Source organism: Gracilinanus agilis, chromosome 5 (genome assembly GCF_016433145.1).
Source record: "Gracilinanus agilis isolate LMUSP501 chromosome 5, AgileGrace, whole genome shotgun sequence".
NCBI classification, from domain to species: domain Eukaryota; kingdom Metazoa; phylum Chordata; class Mammalia; order Didelphimorphia; family Didelphidae; genus Gracilinanus; species Gracilinanus agilis.
In genome coordinates this window covers 161,157,636-161,179,162 of record NC_058134.1, presented here as the reverse complement: position 1 = coordinate 161,179,162, position 21,527 = coordinate 161,157,636, and the positions used below count along the sequence as shown (strand labels likewise).

General features: G+C 33.3%; 1 protein-coding gene across 1 annotated transcript in view; it reads left to right on the top strand.

The window, feature by feature from the left end:
- The window catches only part of LOC123249989 (cadherin EGF LAG seven-pass G-type receptor 3-like), a 127,055-nt gene extending 105,807 nt beyond the window's left edge, over positions 1-21,248 (top strand). Inside the window, exons 18-19 of the mRNA XM_044679053.1 lie at positions 17,632-17,762; positions 21,152-21,248. Coding sequence (XP_044534988.1) covers positions 17,632-17,762; positions 21,152-21,248 — 228 coding nt within the window. The remainder of the gene's footprint in view (positions 1-17,631; positions 17,763-21,151) is intronic.
- Positions 21,249-21,527: the final 279 nt, after the last annotated feature.

Below are 21,527 nucleotides of genomic sequence, written 5' to 3'. Positions count from 1 at the left end.
CATATACTAGTTTTCCTATGAATTAGGTCCAAAAGCATTTGGCAGTGTCCCTAGCTTAAAATTTTATAGTCTTCTACTATATATGAGCTCCATATGCTGGGAGTGCTCTGAACAGCTTTATTTAGAAGGAAGCTCAATCTGATGCAGAAGAAAACAATAAAATTCAGCTTTATCACAGGGAACTAATAGACTCGATTCATTCGTCACGGAATTACTAGTGTCCACACAGGGGCATAAGCATTAAACTCAATTGTATTTTGTTGAGACTTGGAGTATAAACAGCCTCTTTCTTTGGAAACTTTGTTTTAGTAATACATTTTTTTTTTAAAGAATGGAGAGTATTTTCAGTAACATAAAGGAGGGCATGTGTTCTTCACAGATAAAGTTTACATAGTGAAAAAATGTGAAGTACCATTTTAAAAAAGGCTAAATCCTAATATATTTTAAGTGCTTTCACTACCACCCCAATTCTGTATTTTTGGCATTTTTTCCCAATTTTTCTTACAGTAGAAGTGAGAAATTAGAGACTTGGGTCTTCAGTAAAGGGGTGGGGATCTGTGTATCTGAGGTAGAAAGCTGCATTTACCTGCCTATAGAATCCAATTAGATTGCACTTACTTATTGCTGGTGTTGAAAATGCAATATATACAAGGAGCTTGGAACTCCAATGTTTAAGGGAAACACAGGACAACTGAGAGTGTATGTGGTAAGTAGGGTTGTGTTGTGTCCTAAATTCTAATGCCCTTCCCATAAAGCAATACCGTATTATAGAACCATGATGAGAAAGGCTATCAGAGTGGGTAAGTAGCAAACTTCTTAGATACCTACATTCTCTATAAGGGAAAAACATGTATACCTGGGGCAGCAAAACAGTCCAAATATGAGTATATACCATTGCCTCTCCCTTATTTAATGCCCCCCTTTTTGTTTCCATTTTATTTGGGCATCATAAAGTTTATTTCCCCCTCCAATTTATTTGCTTTTAAAATTTATTTCTTTTTAATATTCCTTTTTTAAAAAATTAGTTCTGAATTTTCACTCTCTCTTCCCCATTAAGAAATCAAGCAAAATGATATCAATTATACATGTGAAATTATGCAAAATATGTTTTCATATTAGCCAAGGTGAGGTAAAAGGACAAGAAAAATAGAGTAATATATATATATATTTCAATTTGTACTAAGAGTTCTCCAGTGCTCTCTCTGGAGGTAGATAGCATTTTCCATTATAGGACCTTTGTAATTGTCTTAGATCATTGTATTTATCAGAAAAGCAAAGTCTTTCACAGTTGACCACCCTTTTAATATTGCTGTTACTGTCTACGATGTTCTGGTTCAGCTTAATTCCTTTTGCATTGGTTTATATAAATTTTCCCAGATTTTCCTAGAACCATCTTTCTTGTCATTTCTTATATCACAATAGTGTTCCATCAAAATTATATACCATAAATTGCTTAGCAATTCCCCAATTGTTGGATATCCTCCCAATGTCTAATTCTCTGCCACCACAAAAAAACTGTTAACAATATTTCTGTAAATGTATGATAAGTCCTTTTCCTTTGATTTCTTTTGAATATAGACCCAGTAGTTGTATTTTTAGATCGAAGAGAATGAACAGCTTTATAAAATTGGGACATTATAACAAATTGTTCTCAAGTATGTTTGAAATTCAACCAGTTCAAAACACCACCAACAGTGTAAAAAGGTCCATTTTTCCTCACCTCCTCTAGCATGGGTTATTTTCCCTTTCTGTCTAATCAGTAGTGCATTTTAAAAATAGGATTATTAATAACTTCAACTTCTTCTGAAAACTTCCTATTCATATCATTTGACCATTTATCTATCAGAGAATGGCTCTTACTTTTATAAACTTAACTCAGTTCCCTACAAATATTTGAGAAATGAGACCATTGTCAAGAAAACTTGCTGTAACTCCCCCACTCCCCAATTATTAGTTGATGTTCTTTAAAAAAAGTTGGTAATTAATGAAAATCTACCTTCTCAATCTACTACCTCATCCCCACTGCAAAAGGAAAACAAAAATCATTGCAACACAAACATGCATTATACACACACACACACACACACACACACACACACACGTATATATACTTAAATAAAATAAATTCACACATCTAGGTCTTTCATTGATGTTCTGTATTGTTTTCTTGCTGTCCCTACTACCCTTCTTCTTTCTGAGTCCTTTAATATCCAGTTCTCCCTTTCCCTCAATGCAATATACTATCTTGGGTCTTCGGGAAAAAAAAAAAACACATTTTATTATAGAGTACTCTTGGAGAAGCGTGGGAGAGGTATGAGGTGATAAAAGACAAAAAATTTTTCAGGTAACATATGATATTGGTCCTAAAGGGGCAGTTTGGTGCAATGTATAGAGTGCATGGCCTGAAGTCAGGAAAACACATCTTTCTGAGTTCAAATCTGGCCTCAAATTCTTACTATGTGACTCTACCTAAGTCATTTAACCTTGTTTGCTTTAGTTTCCCCATTTGTAAAATGAGCTAGAGAAGGAAATGGCAAACTGCTTCATTATCTTTGCTGAAAAAACCCAAATGGAGTCATGAAGAGTTGGATTCAACTAAAATGACAGAAAAACAAGAGTAACTTGTCCTAAGCATTATGAATTAAAATTTTAGCTTTGCTCTTTCTTAGCTCCTTCTTCTCTTCTAAATGATTTTTTTTGGCTATACCTTATCCTTGATATTAGCTATATTTTAGCTGGTGGATATAACAGGCAAATATAACATCTCAATTTTTCAAAAATTTTGCCCTTATCCTTCTTCTTTTGGAAAAGTGGTTTTTGTTTTTGTTTTTTCATCTTGAAGTCTCTTTTTTTCCCCAGCACTTCTCACTAAATTCCTAGCTATAGGCCAACTTGTCATGAATTTAGTAGAGTATTGCCCATCTTCCTCTATGTACCTGCCCCCAAATTAGAAAGACTTTATCTTTGTTGCTTTCTGAAGATGTTAACACTCTAACTCCTGGAAGTTCTATCTCTAATCCTTGACAAATGCTAACTTAATTCCTGGTCATTCTGTCAGAAGGAAATGGATTTTTCTCATCTTCCTATTGACATAAATAATCATTGCTTGTAGGTCAAGATAATGAAATATAGCCTTCATACTCTCTTTTTCTGATGCTATCCCTCTCATAAAGCTCCTACTATGAGTTCTTCAACACTTGATTGCTCAGGTACTTAGAATAAACATCCTGATTAACAACTCTCCTCTCCCCTTATGGATCAAGTTTGATGAATAGAAATAGTAAAGGTCCAGCCATTGGCCCCATTCCCTTTGTTCTCCCTTTTTCTCTCTTTCAAGGACACTGAGTTATAACTTGGGCCTTTTTGAGGAAGTAGCTGTTTTATGAATTCTATGTTTCAAAAACATGATAAACAATATTTGGCAACTTTCTTACACTATATCTATATATTTCTGCACTCCTGTCAGTCAACTCTCTCCAAAAAATTGAAATTAGAAAAAGAAAGGGGCAAGGTCTTAACAGACATAACATAATGGTACTTGACATTTTTCATTTTCATACTCTTTTCATATATAATGAGAAGAGGTTATCCAGGCAAAAGAAAGTATGGAGTTCAGGTCTACCTAGCATTAAAAAAACCCAGACGAGCCTTATTAATTTGGATATCATAAACTTCAAACTTTAATAATTTTTTAAAATCCCACTTTGACTATGTCACTAAATGCAATAAGAAGTATAGAATTCAGAGAATTACTCAGGTAATTTCTCAACAGCAAAGGTTCTCACTTTAGTTTTCCAAGTATTTAAAATAATTTTTTCTTCATAAGATAATTATTAAATCTTCTCTTCTTATATGCTACTAGGTTGGCCTATAGAAAGTATTGAGGCAATCATGTGAAACAAATTAGACACAATGTATGAGGCAGCGTGGAATACTGAATGAAACATTAAAATAAGCACATTCTGGTCCTACTGCTACTTCCTCACTTTTTTGACTTTTGCCAAATTATTTAACCTCCCCTTTTTCATCCATTAAATGGATGGGTTAGACCAGATTTCCTCAAAAATAATTTCTAGATCTAGCATTCTTTGCTTTATAATTTGCTCTCATCTAAAGATTTCAGTTAACTCACACAAAAACAGATATTTTGCCACAATACTTCAGATCCAACTGTAAAAAAAACTTACTCATAAGCTTTTTTGATGTATTACATTGTGTATCATATTACCATTTGACTATGATTAATGGGAATTTACTACTTATGTGGAAGGAGTTAAAACAAAAACAACACTACTGAAATGAGAATTAATTATAAAGTTTAAAATGTCAGTAGATATCCTTTGGTGCCTTGTACATTTACCGTATGATATCCACTGATGAAAGATATCATGACAAGGCAGAATATTGTCACTGTCATTTTTTTGGACAATGAAACAAGTGAAGCAATTAGGGTTATGAATCAAATTCAATTAACTGGATACAGGTGTGAGACACTGAATGCATGACCAAATGGCAGATGGTAATTTCTTTTATTTTCGATGGTCACTCACCTAACTGTACATGAATTCTTGATGATATACACACTCAGATTTCTGTACATCATTCGTCATTTGTTTCAACACTTTTTTTATGTTTGTGATAGAAAACTGCTCAGTTTATCACAGTTGGAATGATTCTCCCCACGTTTTGCTTATTTTCATAAGTTTTTGAAAAGGAAAGCTTTCTTAACATGATAAAAACAAAAGACTGTATTAATAAGTCCTACTGTGCAAAGTAAAATTCTTTGTAAGAAGAGATTTTGGAGTGCATTTCATCTACAATGTTATGTTATATGCATAGACTCGCATTATAAATACAATTGAACATTAAGGGAAAATGTTCTTCTGGCAACAATTAATTTTGTTAAAGTGGTAAGATTTCAATTAAGTGACCTTTTATCATATATTCTAAGTTATAACGAATTGTTGAGCTGCCTGCATTAATGTCTTATTTTGATCCTTTATCCAGAAATTGAGGTGGCCATAGGTTATAAAAATTTAAATGCTAGAAGGACCTACCAAACCAAAAAACTTTGTGTACATCTCAAACTCTGTATCTTCTATCCAAGGAACTAAAATTCAGAGAGGATGATCACCAGAATGTTAGCTACTACATGAGAAATTTTGGGGGCCACAGTATCACAAGACTGTCTACTAAAACATTAAATCCATTGCAATATGAAGTAATGCTAAGAATATTTATAATGATAAAATTCAAAGATCCATTAAGGAAATTGTTAAAGGAATTTGTGTGTTTGCAAAATAATTTCAGAGGATAATAGAGATGGAATGGAGTTGAGATACCATCTAATACAATTCACTCATTTCATAGATGAACAATGAAGCCACACAGAAGTGAAATGCACCACTATGCCCAAGGTGACAGAGGGAGTAGAAGTGAGATTCAAACCTACGTCCTCTGATTCTAAAGGCAGTGCTTTTTCCATAGGCACACACTGCATCCTAAATTCTAAAGAGTCTTTGAAGACCAAAGGGATGAAAAATTAGAAATTAATAAATTTTAACATTTATTCCACCTCACAGTGAAGGAACAGAATGCCATTTAGTATTTCTCCTAGATTTTAGATTATTTAGTCAATGGAACTTCCAGACATTCTTTAATATAAAGTGCTGAAGCTCAATGGAAATGTGTCTGAGATTTTGTATTCAACTTACTTAGAAAACTTATTTGGAAAAAAGGGTCTAATAATTTGAACAAAAAGGCTTAATAATTGGAGAAGTGTAAAATAGGCAAATTTTTAGTCTAAACTCTGGAACTTTTATTTTCTTATGTATCGAGCACATACAATAACTAATGAGCAAAACTTATTTTAAAGTATATGCAGTCTTATTGTTAAATTCTCTGTTTATAAAATATAGGTTATCAAATTGATTTGAATCTAATATAGTAAAAGGCAAGTTATTGAAAAGTAAAGAGGGAGAGAGAAACAGATAAAAAACCCATTTATTAAGGACTTACCTGTGACTTTGTCTTTCTAAACACAAGTGATATAAAGAAAAGTTTAAAAACAATTCCTTGTCACAAAGAGCTTAAATTCTAATGGGGGACATGTCTTGTATATAACTGAATACATCCATGATAGATAAGGAGTAGATGGAATATGATCTTAGAGATGATGACGTTAGCAATTTTGGTGCCTAGGATAGGGCTGCTGTAAATGTTGGAATTTAATCTAATTTTGAAGGAAGCAAGAGAAAATAAAGGAATAGCAATGAGAGAGAATATTTCAGTCATAGGGAACAGCCAGAACGGATGAAGAGGCGTAATATGGAGCAACAGGATGTAGGCTAGTGTATAATAGATGGTTCTTAGAGTCTGTGGAAGGGAATAAAGTGTAAAAAGACTGAAAATAGAAAAGGACCAGGTTAAAAAGAGCTTTTAATGCCAAATATAGGAATTAAGATTTTACTGAGATTTTACTACATTAGATTTTACTGAGTGCCAACAATAATAACAGCTAGCATTTGTATTGCAAGCCTACTATGTATAAGCTACTGTGCCAAGCATTTTTAAAAAATATATTATTTGATTTGATCCTCACAACCATCCTGGGAGGGAGGTGCTATAATTATTCCCATGGAAAACTGTGGCAAATGGAGTTTAAGTGAATTCTCCAAGGTCATACAATATGTAAGGGTGGTTTTGAACTCAGATGTTCCAGACTTGAGACTCAATGTGCTCTCCATGGTACCAGCTAGCTTAATCTAAGATCTGTACATTAAGAAAATAATTTTGTAGCCATATGGAAGATAAAATGGAATGAGGAGAGATCTGAGTCAGGGAGACCAGCCTGATGGTTTTAGCGATGTCACAGAGCAGCAAGGAAGGCATGAAGGTGGTGATTCTGTAAATGAGTGGGGAGACAGAAGGGATGCCCAGGAGAATGCTGTGAAGGGAGGAGACTGGATTGGACAAGTGGTGGTATCCAATATTCAGATGAATTCAAGTGGATGTATCTTTCTCGCCTTTTCTCCCATTTCCATTTCCCATCTCCCAGACAACAGTATCATTTGGGTCCTCTAAAATCTGGAACAGCTCTGGGAAATCCTACCTATTCAAAGGTTATACCTAGATGGGAGAAGCAAAAGACCCAGAGATTTGAGTCTAAGGAGAGAGACTGGGACAATGGATTGAAAGACAATACAACTAAAAGAGCCAGGTGTGTAAGTTAATACATATTTAAATGTTTGCTGTAGGGATAGCATTTAGTGAGGGGATTAAACTACTTGTCCCTCCTATTTCACCAAGATGTTGTTAGGATCAACTGAAATAACAGAAGGGAAAGTTATGTGGAGTGAACATGTTATATAAATTCAATGCATTGTTATCATTAATCCTTGTAGAAAGATTTCTTTCTACACATACTTTATTGTTAAAATTCAAACTTTCAAGTTTCCTTTGACTAAATTCCCTAAAAGCAACAGATCCATCTTTCTTATGAACAGAAAGCATGATATATATACACACACGCACATACAAACATAATATATATCTATATAGGCAGCTGGGTGGCACAATGGATAGGGTGCTGGACCTACAATCAGGAAGACTCATCTTGGTGAGTTCAGTTCTGGCCTCAGACATATACTAGCTGTATGACCCTAGGGAAGTCACTTAACCCTTTTTGCCTCAGTTTCCTCATCTGTAAAATGAACTGGAGAAGGAAATGGTAAACCACTCCAGTATTACCTACCTTTATATACATGTGACCATACTCACCACCTTCCAGCAGGGGCAAGATTTTGTTTCTCAAAAATGTTTAAAAACTATACTTCTACAGTAATTTACTTATTCAATGTCATTCCAATCAAATTGCCAAAAATATTTTATTGATCTTGAACAAATAATAGCAAAATTCATACAGAAAAACAAAAGATCAAGAATATTAAATAAATTAAGAGAAAAAATTAATGAAAGGAAATTTAGCAGTACTAGAATTTGAACTATATGATAAAATAGTAGTTATGAAAAATATCTTATATAGGCTAAGAAATAAAAAGGTAGATCAATGGAACAGAACAGACATACAAAAACACTTGTAAAAGATTGTGGTAACTCTATGTTTGACAAAAGCAAACCTCCAAGTTTTTGGAATAGTAATACACTATTGGGTAAAAACTATTGGGAAAACTGGAAAGCAATTTGGGTAAAACTAGATATAAACCAGTATCTTATGCTACCAAGATATGATCAGAATGGATACATGACCTAGGTATAAAGGAAGATATTGCTAACAAACTAGAATAATAGAAAACATATTCCTATCAGGTTTGTGGAGAAAAGAATTTATGAATGAACAAAAGATAACATTATGAATATATGAATAATTTTGGATATAATAAATTTAAAAGTTTGTACAAATAAAACTAATATAGCCAAGATTAGAATAAAAGCAATATACTGGGGAAAATTTTTATATAGACTTTCACACATAGAGGTCTCATATCTAAACTATATAGAGAACATTTTCAAATATATGAGAGTATGAGCCATTTCCCAATTGAAAAATGGTCAAAGTATAAAAACAGATAGCTTTTGGATGAAGAAATCAAAGCTATATATAGAAAAATACAAATCAAAACAGCTCTGAGATATCTCACATGTATCAGATTGACTAAAATGATAGAAAGGCAAAATGACAAATATTGGAGGAATATGAACTGATTCAACCCTTTTGGAGAGCAATCTGGAATTATGCTCACAGAATTATAAAACTGTGCATAATTTTTGACCCAGTGATCTCACTATTTGGTTTATTTCCTAAGATGATCAAGGGAAAAGAAAAAGGACCTAAATGTTCTAAAATATTTAAAGGAGCTCTCTTTGTGATGACAAAGAATTGGAAACTGAAGGGATGTCTATCATTTGGGGAGCTGCTAAACAAGTTGAGGCATATGATTTTTTTAAACCCTTACCTTCTATCTTGGACTCAATACTGTGTATTGGCTCCAAGGCAGAAGAGGGGTAAGGGTAGGTAATGGGGATCAAGTGACTTGCCCAGGGTCACACAGCTGGGAAGTCCCTGAGGCCAGATTTGAATCTAGGCCTGGTTCTGAATCCACTGAGCTACCCAGTTGCCCCCAGGCATATGATTTTTGATGGAATACTGCTAAGCTGTAAGAATTGACAAGCAGGCTAATTTTGGATAAAAATATGGAAAGAACTGTATGAAATTATGAAGAGTGAATAAAGCAAAACTAAGAGAACAATATATACGGTAACAGGAACATTATCTGAAGAATAATTTGTATATATCCAACTCCAGAGAAAGAACTGATATAAAGAAATAAGTAAGACATTTTTTTATATGTACATATACCTTTTTGTCAAATGAAGCCTTACCAAATGGAGGAATAAAATGGAGGAAGAGTTAACAAGATATTTTGATGTAACAAATACATTTAAATTCATAATATACTTCTAAGCAGATTAGCAGATGTTTCTTAGATTGAACCCTTCTTTAGTATATTGAAGATTAAGTCATTAAAAAAAATCACACATAGTTTACTTTAATATTTGCTATCTCATCACCTCACTTAATGTCTACCACATAATGGCTGCTTAAATTTGCTTTTTATCTTTTTTTCCAGATTATATGTCAATGCAATTTTAAACAATCATTTTTCTGACATTTTGTGATCTGTGCCTCATATTTCCTCTCATCCCTCCCCAAGATGGCAGGTCGTATATTGGTTGAACGTGTATTTTTATACCGTACATATTTCCATGTTCATCATAATGTGAAAAAAAATGCCAGAGATTGCTTACACTAGAGAAAAATTCATGCAGGAAATAAAGTAAAGATGGTATTCTTTGATATGCATTCAGATTCCATCAGCCTCCTTGATGGCCATGGCTAGGCTTTTCTTCATGAGCCCCACACTACATGGTTAATAATACGAATGTTTGCTGCTTGTTTGCTTCTTTATCGGGGCTCTAGTCCAGGGCCACTGAATATACGTTGGTGCTATTATTTCCATATGACTTTCTGCTGGGTAGAGGTATCATTTCCAGATGAGCTGAGAAGGAATTTGGGTGATTTAATGAGTGAACCATATTGTCACCAGCTTAGTCTATTAAGCACTCATGATGGCAGCAGACTGCTTAGTTTAAAAGGGAGTGACAAATGAGGGCTTGATCTGCTGTGTACCGTTGAACAATTGGCACTGTCAGTATTTATTCTCATCTCTTCGTCTTCCTTTGTCCAGACATGCCCAATTCATACATTGTAAACTAAAATGCAGAGTCATACACTTCTTCATTCTCTACTAGAAATTTCCAGTAATCAAATCTTCTTAAAAAAAAAAATCAACAAACAAAAAAAAAACCTACTCAATTTCCCTTTTCTTAAAATAATCATCTTAAAACAACCACAAATTGTTCCATTTGTGAAGTTTCAGGTCAAGTTTTCCTTTTTATTTGTGTAATCCAGTTTTTTTTTTTACCTTATATTGCATTAGAAAATAACAATAAACAAGTTTGACAAAAACTTAGTATGTGCTATGCTACCATCTGCTGGTAAAAGTGGGAACCGTTTCATCTTAGAAGTTGGAAAAAATGACTTTAGAATTTTTTGATTACCATTCATGTACCTGACCCTTTTAGAGGGAAAATGACTATTTTTACCCATGTCCTATAATCTGTGTTTTGTGTATATTTCCTGAGGGAAAAAAGAGTGAACAACAATACACTCTGCCTTGTAAATTTCAAAATGTGTCTTGGAATCATGGGACTTTATATTTTATTTGCCCCAAAGTTCAATTCTTACTAAAAAAGATCATGACTATAAAGTGTAATGCAAGAGTTTTTAACTTGAGATAATGACATGAATAAGTTTCTGAAGGTGGGTAACATTCATTGGGGAGACCTTCAATCTTTATTTTCACTAAGCTTTGATTTTCTTTCAAATCCTATGTATTTTATACCCTTAAAAACTATTTTAAAAAATAGTTTATCCAAGAAGCCCATGACAAAAGAAATACACTAATTGATTACTTATTTAAGGACTCCTGGTCTAATTGGATAAGTGAGTTAGAATGTCCATTTAATAAATTATGCCTTGCATTTCAAATTTTATTTGTGCTTACAATTTATAAAAGGTTATGGCATTAGAATACAAGCTTTAGCAAATTTTGCCATTTGGGGAAACTTTTGAATATGATCTCACAGACTTTGCTTATTAACTAAGGATAATTTCAGATACAAATGGAGAGGCTTATTGCTAGTAGGTTGGTCATAAAGTGATGAATTCTCTGGCAGTCGAATCCATGAAACAAGGAAAAATACAAAACTGTTTTCAGTCCTTTATGGCTCTCTTTTGCTTCTGCAATGATGGTATCAGAATGGTAGAAAAGAAGATCCAGCATGCACAGAATCAGTTTTTAAACCAACCATAAACATTGATTCAACTGCTGACAGTCAAAATTCTTATACTTTTCAAATGACCAAAGAAGAGGGACTGAACCATTTCAGTACTGACATCCTTATTATAGTTATTATCAATGAAACCAGAATGCATATGGACATTGAAGCTAAATAGAAGGATGACTAGAAAGGGACTGAATATACAGAAGAGACACTCTTGTCCCCTGGATTTAGATTCTGTCTATGAAATAAGGAAGGACTAAATAATAAGGAAGTAAAAGCAGCAAATTGAAACTATTATTTTTAGCTATTTATCAGTGAAGAGGACAACAAAATGAAGTTGATAGTTTGAAAGGAAGGTAGATATGCAGGCAGAGAAGAGGGAGCCAGTAGAGATTATTTTTGCATCTGCTATTATTTTATTACCTTAGGAGCTATGCTTATTATGATTTTTATATTTGCTTTCTCATCTTGAAAATAAATTTCTGTACTTGAGATATTTTAAAGATTTCTATAAATGACAATTCCTCAGTTAATGTCATTTCTTTTTTTTACTTATTTGGGAAGCATTTCTTTAAATTCTTCCTACTTTGAATTATACAAAAAAATGAAATTTTATTGATATTTTTTTACATTGTCACAATTTCTCTCAAACTCCTTACCATGTCCAGAAAGATAGCCTAATAATGTTTAAAAGAAAAAAGAGAAAGAAATCATGAAAACTAATGTGAAAAAACCCAAACACTTGAAAACATATACAGAATATCCTGCTATTGGACTTTCTACCTTTACAAAGGAGTGTAATGAGGCTGACTTCTCATAATTCTCCTTTAGAGCTATAGTCATTAAAATTTTTTTCAAAATTCACTTTTGATTTGTATGTGGAGGAGGGCATTATTTCTGTTTAATTTATAGTCATTCTGCATATTTCTCACTGCTTACTTAATTTAGCATTAGATTGTGCAAATTTTATATGTTTTCTGTATTCATCATATTTAATATTCCATTATATTCATGTATTACAGTTTGCTTAGCCATTTCCCACTTGATGGGTATTTATTTTCTTCCTATACTTTGCTGGCACAAAAAAGGGGATACAATAGTTATTTTTGTAAGTGAGAGGATTTTCCTTTTATCAATGGTTTACTTGAGCTTAAAAAACTAGAAGCAAATCACTGGATCAAAGCATAGGGTATGAGTATTTTAATCACTTTATTTTCATAATTTTAAATTGCTAGCTAACAAGACTATCTTAGCTCAGAGTTCTACCAACAAAATAATTGTTTTCTTTTTCCCATCCTTGACAACTTTCAAATGAATTTTTTGATTTCTATTTCTCTTAATAGTAGTGATATGGAGCATTCTTTAATATAATCCTTAATCCTTAATTCTTTTTTCAGAACTATTTGTGCATATCATTAAACTAACAAGGAATGGATTTTGTTCGTGTATACTTCAATATCTATACATGTGCAAATATAAATATACTTATATCTATACATTTATGTATATACATGTGAAGTTATTAAAATGAGATTTTTTTATTTTGCCTCTTTAATTTTACTGTTCTTATAGAAAATTGGATTTCTAGATTATATAGAAAAGTGCATGATTTTTGAACGTTTGTTTTATAGACCATAGCTTAGCCAAAACTGTTTAGGTGATCAATTAGTATCTTTACTAATTCCTTGTGATTTTCTAACTAAATATATATATGATCAATAAATAGGAATATTTCAATCTCCTTTTTCACTACCTTTGTGTCTTTAAGGTCTTTTAATTGTCTTCCTGCTATTGGTAGCATTTTCAGAATTACATTAAATTATATCGAGAGGTGTGGGCCTCCTTGCTTTTCTCCTGTATTTATTGAGAAAGCTTCTATTATAGTTACATATGATGCTTATTTTTGGTTTTTGATGGGTGCTTTTGTATGACACTTAATGAGTTATCTGTATGCCAATATTTTTGGAGCAATTAATGAATATTGCTTTATAATATATTTTGAGGGGAACAGAGCCAAGATGGTTGTTTAGTTGCAGTGAAAACTGAAACCACTCTAACTATCCTTCCAAACTAATCTTTAAAAAGTGTCTCACAATGACAGGAGTAAAGAACTAACAGCAAGAAGGAATGAGTGGGCTCTTCTACTGAATATATCTAGAAAGGTAGATAGGGAGAATTGATTTTCATGGGATAAGGAGGAACTGGAAGTAAAACTGCACACAGAGTGCTGGCTGACCACCCTACACCTATTGCACCAGGATCCAAGCCTGTGTATAGACCAACTTTGGGATCCTGGGACCTGGGCTACACCAACAACAGAGCACCCCAAACCTATCCCTTGAAGTCTCAGTCCCTGGCACCAGCCTGCAGTGAGGCCCTGAAGTCCTTAGAGCTTGGCCATTTTAAGCCTGCACTGTTGTGAATACTTAGCCACAAGACAAAATAGCTCATAGTGTGGAGCCTTGTAAGCTAGCAGCAGAAGAGACAGAATAATCAGCTTTTAGAATCAATATTCTACAGGTAAAAAAAGACTGGGGAAATAAGAAAACAGCAAAAAAATCTAACTCTAGAAAATTTCTATAGACACAAAGAGCATAGAGGCAATAGGTGACTGAGATCGAAGCAACCACATGCAAAACTTTAGGCAAATGGAAATTGTTCGCAAGCACTGGAAGAACACAAAAATGAATTCATTTTAAATAGTTTGAGACATGGATGCACTAATCTCATTTTAGCATATCATACTATATAATTTTTGTAAAATTCAAGATTAAAAACATCTTTTTTGAGAGTAATTTCTGGAAAAGAAACTCGCTAACTTCAGAGTGAATTCTATCTACACGATACATAAGACATGACAATTGTACTTTGACAAAGCCTTTATCTGCATCTATTGAGACAATGATGCCATTTTAATATTATTTTGTTTCTATTTTGATTATGTTGATTGTTTTCTTTTATCTGAACCATCCTTTTAGCCTATTTTTTTTTTATCCTGGGACTCCATTCTAGGAGCATAGGGCCACAACCAGTAGGCAATGGGTCACACAGTCGCTCAGGGTCACCCAGCTGGGAAGTGTCTGAGCCCAGGTTTGAACCTAGGACCTTTTGTCTCTAGGCCTGGCTCTCAATCCACTGAGCTAGCCCAGCTGCCCCTACTTTAGGTTGCAGTTTCTTTAGCAGATGTAGTTTTTACAGGGTGGGGTTGCTAGCCCCACGCCCAACCCTCCTCTTTTTTCATCCAGGCTAGGGACTGTCCTTGGCCCAGGAGTGGTAAGGGTATAGAGAAAATCTATTTAGCCTATAGAGAAATCTAAATTAAGCGCTATTAGTCGTTGCATGAATTGTTATAGTCAATTTGAAAAAAACATTATTAAAACTTTTTTGAGACATTCATTAATGATATTTGTCTACATTGCTATGGTTCATCCTTTTCTGTTTTAGTCATGAGGACCGTATTTGTCATATTGAATAAATGTTGTACAATTTTTTCTTAAGTTTTAAGGATAATCTCTAAAATATTAGTACTAATTGTTTTTAAAACTTTGATAGAATTCTTCTGTGCTAGGGCCAAGAATTTCCACCTCCCAATCCCCAACCCTTGAAGTAGATTTTTAAAAGCTAATTCTATTTATACTCTGAGGTTGGATTAAGATTTCTAATTGATTTATTTTTCAGTCTGTGAATTTTATATTTTGAAAATACTCTACTTTTCATGTTCTTAGTTTGTTAAAATATTAAGTGTATATGATAGATTTTGATTTTAATAAATTATTCTGATTTTGTTATACTTTTACCTTATTTGTTTGCTATTTTGTTAATTTCTTTCCTTTCCTCTTTTTATTCATATTTGTTTATTTGTTTATTTATTTAACTTTTGCAAAGAACAAACTTTTTATTTAGGGTAGTTAGTTGGCATAATGAAGAAAGCACTGAGATTGGTATTGGGAAGATATCATCTTGGGTTCAAATATGGTCTCAGACATTTCCTACCTGTGTGACTCTGGACAAGTCACTTAACAGTGTTTGTCTCAGTTTCTTCACATGTAAAAAAGATTTGGAGAAGGAAATAGCAAACCACTTTAGCATCTGTGCCAAGAAAACCCCAAAATGGAGTCAAGAAGAGTCAGACATGACTGAAAAATGTCTAAATTGTAACAATAAAGGGAGTGAATAACCAATGTTTGATAGAGTGGAAATAGAGAGAGTCTATGTAGTGATTCTCTCTTCCAGGTCTCCCCTGGGGCCAAATATACACTGGGAGACTTCAAGGGGGTGTTACCCCGAAACTGGGTGACCTGGATGGTCATGCCACCCCACAGGAGTTGGGGGCAAGGCTTCCCTATAAGAGGAGGTATGTGGCACCAATCTGATTCTGAATAAGGACGGGGTTCACACAAACCTCCCCACAATCTGTTAATTTCACAGGCATCCAGACCAAGCTGTGGTTCCCCTCTCCTTCATAATCTCTCAGGCATTCTGAAATGCCACATTCCTGATGAATGGCTTTTATTATTTGCAATTCAGGGATTAGTGAAAGGAGTGAAGGGCAGAGGGATTTGGGGGTGCCCTCTTTGCTATTCCTATGGGGTCTGTCATTTAGGTGGGAAACCCAATAGTTCCCATGTCTAAGCTTCTCCCCTCTCCTCTTCTCCTTTGGTTTCTATTTCTATTTCTATTTCTATTTCTATTTCTATTTCTATTTCTATTTCTATCCNTTTCTATTTCTATTTCTATTTCTATTTCTATTTCTATTTCTATTTCTATCCTTTCCTATAATTGTAAGTTTTGACTGAAAGGTGGTCTCTCAGCAAGGTTGGGTAATGGGAGAAGGAGACTAAGAGAATTGCTCCCAAAATGGAGTCCAAAAACTTAACTAACTCTATGACTAAAGTCTTGATGGTTGAGATGTGATGAATAGCTTTGATCAGCGAATCAGGGCTTCAATCTCCAAAGAAAAATCCTCAAGAAGCCTTCAGGACTGGATCCGAGTTGGGATGTCCTCCTCCTTTCTCCTCATGGTCCTCTGCCCCAAAACCTCTCCTCTCCCTCTTCCCCTGGAGAATGTCCCAGAATTCTCTCTGGTTTCAACTGTCAGTAACTGTCACCAACTGCCTTCTTCTTGCTCCTTTTGTCCCATCCCCCTTTCAAAAATCCCATTCTTACAAAACAACAAAACTTTTAATATATAATTTCTGTTTACATTTTGGTTTTATTTTACTTTAATTTTTAATATTTCCTTTGTGTTTATCTCAGGTTTATTTGTTGAATTTCTAATTTTACAAATGGATATTTGGTTAATTAATCTTCTCCATTTAAATTTTAGTGTATATTAAATGGTAATGTATATTTTTAGGGATTTAATTTTTGCCTCAGGTATACTTTAGGTTCATCCCCAAATTCCTGGTATATGTTTCATAATTTTGATTTTCTTTTAATATAATTATTTTATCTATGAATTATTCTTAGACTAATTCACTATTTATGATATTATCATTAAACCTCTATATTTGGTTCTATCTTTATGATCCTGGATATGTAGATGGAGTAGAAAGCAGACAGTAGAGTAGTATTTAAGTTGATTAAATATTGATTTGCTACTTCCATCCTATCATGTTCTGGCCTCCTAAACTAAACAATGATTTTCCCTTATCATAAATTAACTTGGAACTCCTGAGTTATTGATCTTTCCTTCTATCATCTGCAGTATGTGAATCATAGATCTTAATCTTTATGTTTCTGATTCTAAACTGCTAGGCTGACCCTTTTAATCATTTTAATTTTGGAATCATTGGTCCAAGTCCAATTTTCAGTTTCAATAAAACTAGTCATCTTGATTTATTAGAAAGGTACCGAGTTGCTTTCTTCGAAAATTTTCTTGCTAGATTATCAACCTAGAATTTGCTTTCATTTCGGATGCAAAATTATCCAACATTTAATGCCGTCTTCCTCAAAACTACCTAGAGAACAGCTTAAAAATGTTTATGTAGGCAGAAATTAAGTATTCAACCTGTTCAGAAGTTTTTCCCCCTTTCTAACTATGATAATAATAATAGTCAAAGCCTCATTTTATTTTAAAAAGAAAATTGACATAGAAGAATGGAATAGTTAGAAGCCCTCTCCAATGTAGAAGTACTTCATGATATGATACATTCCCAAGGTATCTTGCAATCAAAATTTAATAAATGGTCTCTTATTTTTCAGATGACTACATCTATATTATTGAGAATTTCATATTACTGGAGCCCTGATAATTGGATTTCTGCAGTGATAACTATAACAGGCATCCTTTTTTTGTTGTGTGTCTATGCTGTTGCATGGTGTCTTTTTAAAGAGTAAGACTTGAATTATTTCTTTCCTTAAACATTTTAAGTCCCAATAAAGAAAATCCAGAATGACTAAAAGACATGATTGAAGAGGATGTCTAAATTTAGGACAACAGAAATTATCAAATAAATCATGATTTTAAAAAGAATATTTTGCCTGAAATATAGTTAATTGAAGAATATTGTGTCCAGAACATCATTGTTCAGTTATTTTGGTTGTATCCAACTTGGTGATCCCATATCACATAAATACTGGGAGTGGCTTGCTGTTCCTTGTCTAGCTCATTTTACAAATGAGGAATTGAAACAAAGAAATGACTTGCCCAAGTTCATACAGTTAAGTAAGTTGTTGAGGCCAAATTTGAACTCATGAATGAGTCTTCCTCACTCTAGGCTCAGCATGATATCTTTTGTGCCATGTAGCTGCCCAGCATATAGCCTTCTGATTAGATAAAATATCTCATTTTCTGCCTTCTTTGTAAATAGAGACCTGGGTATGATGTGTTGAGAAAAAAAAAGGTTTTCTTAGTTCTCAGAAAGAGTTATAGGGTAACATAGGTATATTACAACAGTGTAGCATTTTCCCTTGAAACTTTAGCTGTAAACCAAAAAAAAATTAATAAACCAAAAATATTCATTTAGTGCACTATCTGTAGTTTTCTTCAATATATTAGATTCTTTGGAAATCTCATCAGAACCTGAGGAATGAAATTTTCTTATGTAAATGACTTATTCAAATAGAGAGTCTATGGTCCTGGTGCCTCTAGCTTACAAATAGCAACTACATATTCATTTATTGGTCCTGGATTATCATAATTAAAAGGTAAAATGGATTTTCAAATGGGATGGGGGAATCTGAGTAGGGCAAATTAATTTATAAAACTAAAATATAAGTAATCTGATTATAAAATGACTATTTAAAAAAATTAAACCCTATTTTAAAAATGGGGTTACTATATTGAACCATCAAGGAAATGCTATATATTTCATGGAGCTGTATTTCAATTAAACATTTACCAAAGGTTCTCATAATTTCCCTGAGGACAAGACAAAAAATTAATATAATCAGATAGATCTAGAGTTGGTTAGATGTCTGAGTGTAACCCAAAGATGGTTGATTGATGGATCAGTGCAAACTTGAAGAGAGATATATAGTAGAACACTGCACAATTTGACAGTTGGCTCTGACTTCAATAATGTCATCATTTTGACAGATGCATACTTATCAAATTTGTAGATGAGATGAACCTAGAAGGGACAGTTAAAACTTTTATACACAACTAGAACACAAAAAGGAATCAATATTCTGAAATAATTAGAAAAATATATTAATATCTTTTAAATAAATATAATCAGAATATACAAAAAGACTACACTATGTTAAAAAACTCAACTGGTTAAAAAAAGCATAAAAGTTGATTGTTAGATTACCATTCACGTGAACATTTTTTTCATTATTCTTAACAATTTGAATCAATCTTTCATAAAACTGCTCTGTCTTTGGTATGACCATTCCTACCAATTATCTTTGATAAGAAAATCATCTTGTCACTTCATTACCTATATTGTACTGGACATCTCTACTGGAATGGCACATAGGTAACTCAAATTCAGTATGTCAGAAGCCAAAACATTACTTTCCCTCTAAATCTCCCTTTCCTAAATTTCTTATCTCTTTCACAAGTATGGACATTCCCCTGATCCTCTAGTCTTCTGGGTTAGAATCATAATTGACTCTGTATTCTCTTTCATTCAGTTTATCCCATAAATTGCTAAATATTCTTTGTTTTCTCTTCACAATATTTCTTGCATCCATTTCTCCTTTCCTCTCACATAACCACTATCCTACTTTCTCATCAACTCTAAACTGCACTGTTACAATTCTTTCTTAATTGGTTGTCTTGCTTAAGGTCTTATCCTTTTGTAAATCAATTAGTCAAATAAGTATTCCAAAAATACATATCTATTTGCACCACACATATCCAAACTCAAAAGCCTTTAATTGCCTCAAAAACAGATCTCTTTCATACCTGCATGAAAAGAGAATAATGAGAAATGATACAGGGAAAGTACATTTTATGGGGCTTTAAAAAACAGGTGCACAAGTTTATATTTTATTCCCCTGCCAATGGAAGTCAGTGAATTTTCTTAAATAGAGAAATGACATAGTAGACATGAATTTGTAAAATTACTTTACTAGCTGTGTAGAGGATGGCTTGAAGATGAGAGAGGTTGTAACAGGAAGGCAAATTAGGAAATTTTGCAATTGTCTAGGTGAGAGGCGATGAGGACTAGAACTAAGATGGGAATTCTTTAGAATATAGAGGTGGAAGTATGACTGATATTAATCGGCAACCAATTGATATGGAAGGAGAAGGGCAAATGAAGAGCTAATGATTTTTCTGAGATTGTAAACTTGGGTGATGGACAAGATATGGAAGAGAGATGAGACTATTTGGAAGAAGGCAGATTTAGGAGGGAAAGAATTTCCCATAGTATCTTGAACTTGAAATGCTTGTGAGACAGTATCTTTCAAACATCTGGTAATGGAAGACTAGAGCATGGAAGAAAGATTCAGTTTTTTAATATAGATTTAAGGATCATCTGCAAAGAGATGAATACTGATTTCCTGAGAACACATAATATAACCAAGAGAGGTGATATTGAAGAAGACATGAGAGCTTTACACATAGTCTTTGAGCAGACCATTAGTTAGATGACATGTCAAAATGATTCAGCAATAAAGGAGAATGAGGAATTAGAGAGAGCAAAATTGTTCATGAGAGTATGAGATTAACTAGAACCAAAGAGTGGAAATTACCTGAAGGCAGATTTGAAAATTAACATAATAAAAATTCCTATTATTTGATACCGTTGAGAAAGAGAATATAGTGAGTTGTGAGCAACTAGGTAATACAGTGATAAAGCACTAAGCATGGAGTCAGGAAGACCAAAGTCAAATAAGACTTGTGAGATCCTGAGCAAATTACTTAACTGCTGCTTACCTCAGTTTTCTCACTTATAAAATATGAAGAATAATGATCCCTACTCCCAAGATTATTGGAAGGATAAAATAAGATAAGATTTGTAAAGTGCTTAGCATAATGCCTGGTAGATAGTAGGTACTTAATAATTCCTTGTTTCCTTTCTTTCTCCCTGAATCAGTAGAAGTATTCAAATTGAAATTAGATGATTTTCTATAGGTGTATTGAAAACTGGATGATTGCAGTAAAATGAGATGAGGGAATCTGAGTAGTCTAAGAGCTCTTCCAAAACCTATATAGAGCTTGGCTAAGATGATTTTTAAATTCTTTTTTAGCTCCAAGCTTTTGTTATTTTTATTAATCTAAGCGAATGCCTTGTCGTCTGACTCTCTTCTTGTCTTTCTTTAACAATAGTGATCCAGGTTGTTCAAGATTATTTCCCAATTGTTACCACTATCAGATGAGTCAGTCAAGTTTTACAATTAAGGAAATCATCACGATGCCAAGGTAGAAGAAAAATTTGTTATTCTCAACTATATTTAAGCTTTTTAACAATTATTTCAATCCATTTTAAAAGTGAGGACATGGTTAAAGCTCCTTTTCTCTTTATTAAAAATGTATTATTTTCAATTAAATTGATCATAATAAATCATAACTTTTGCAAAATTTGGCTTAATTTTGGGACCAATTTTCTTACTTAGCATCTGTACCACAGACTTTTGCATAAGGCATATCTTATTTGCCTGTGAGCACATATTATAGCTTCCCAGCTGCTTGAAACTTCTTCCTC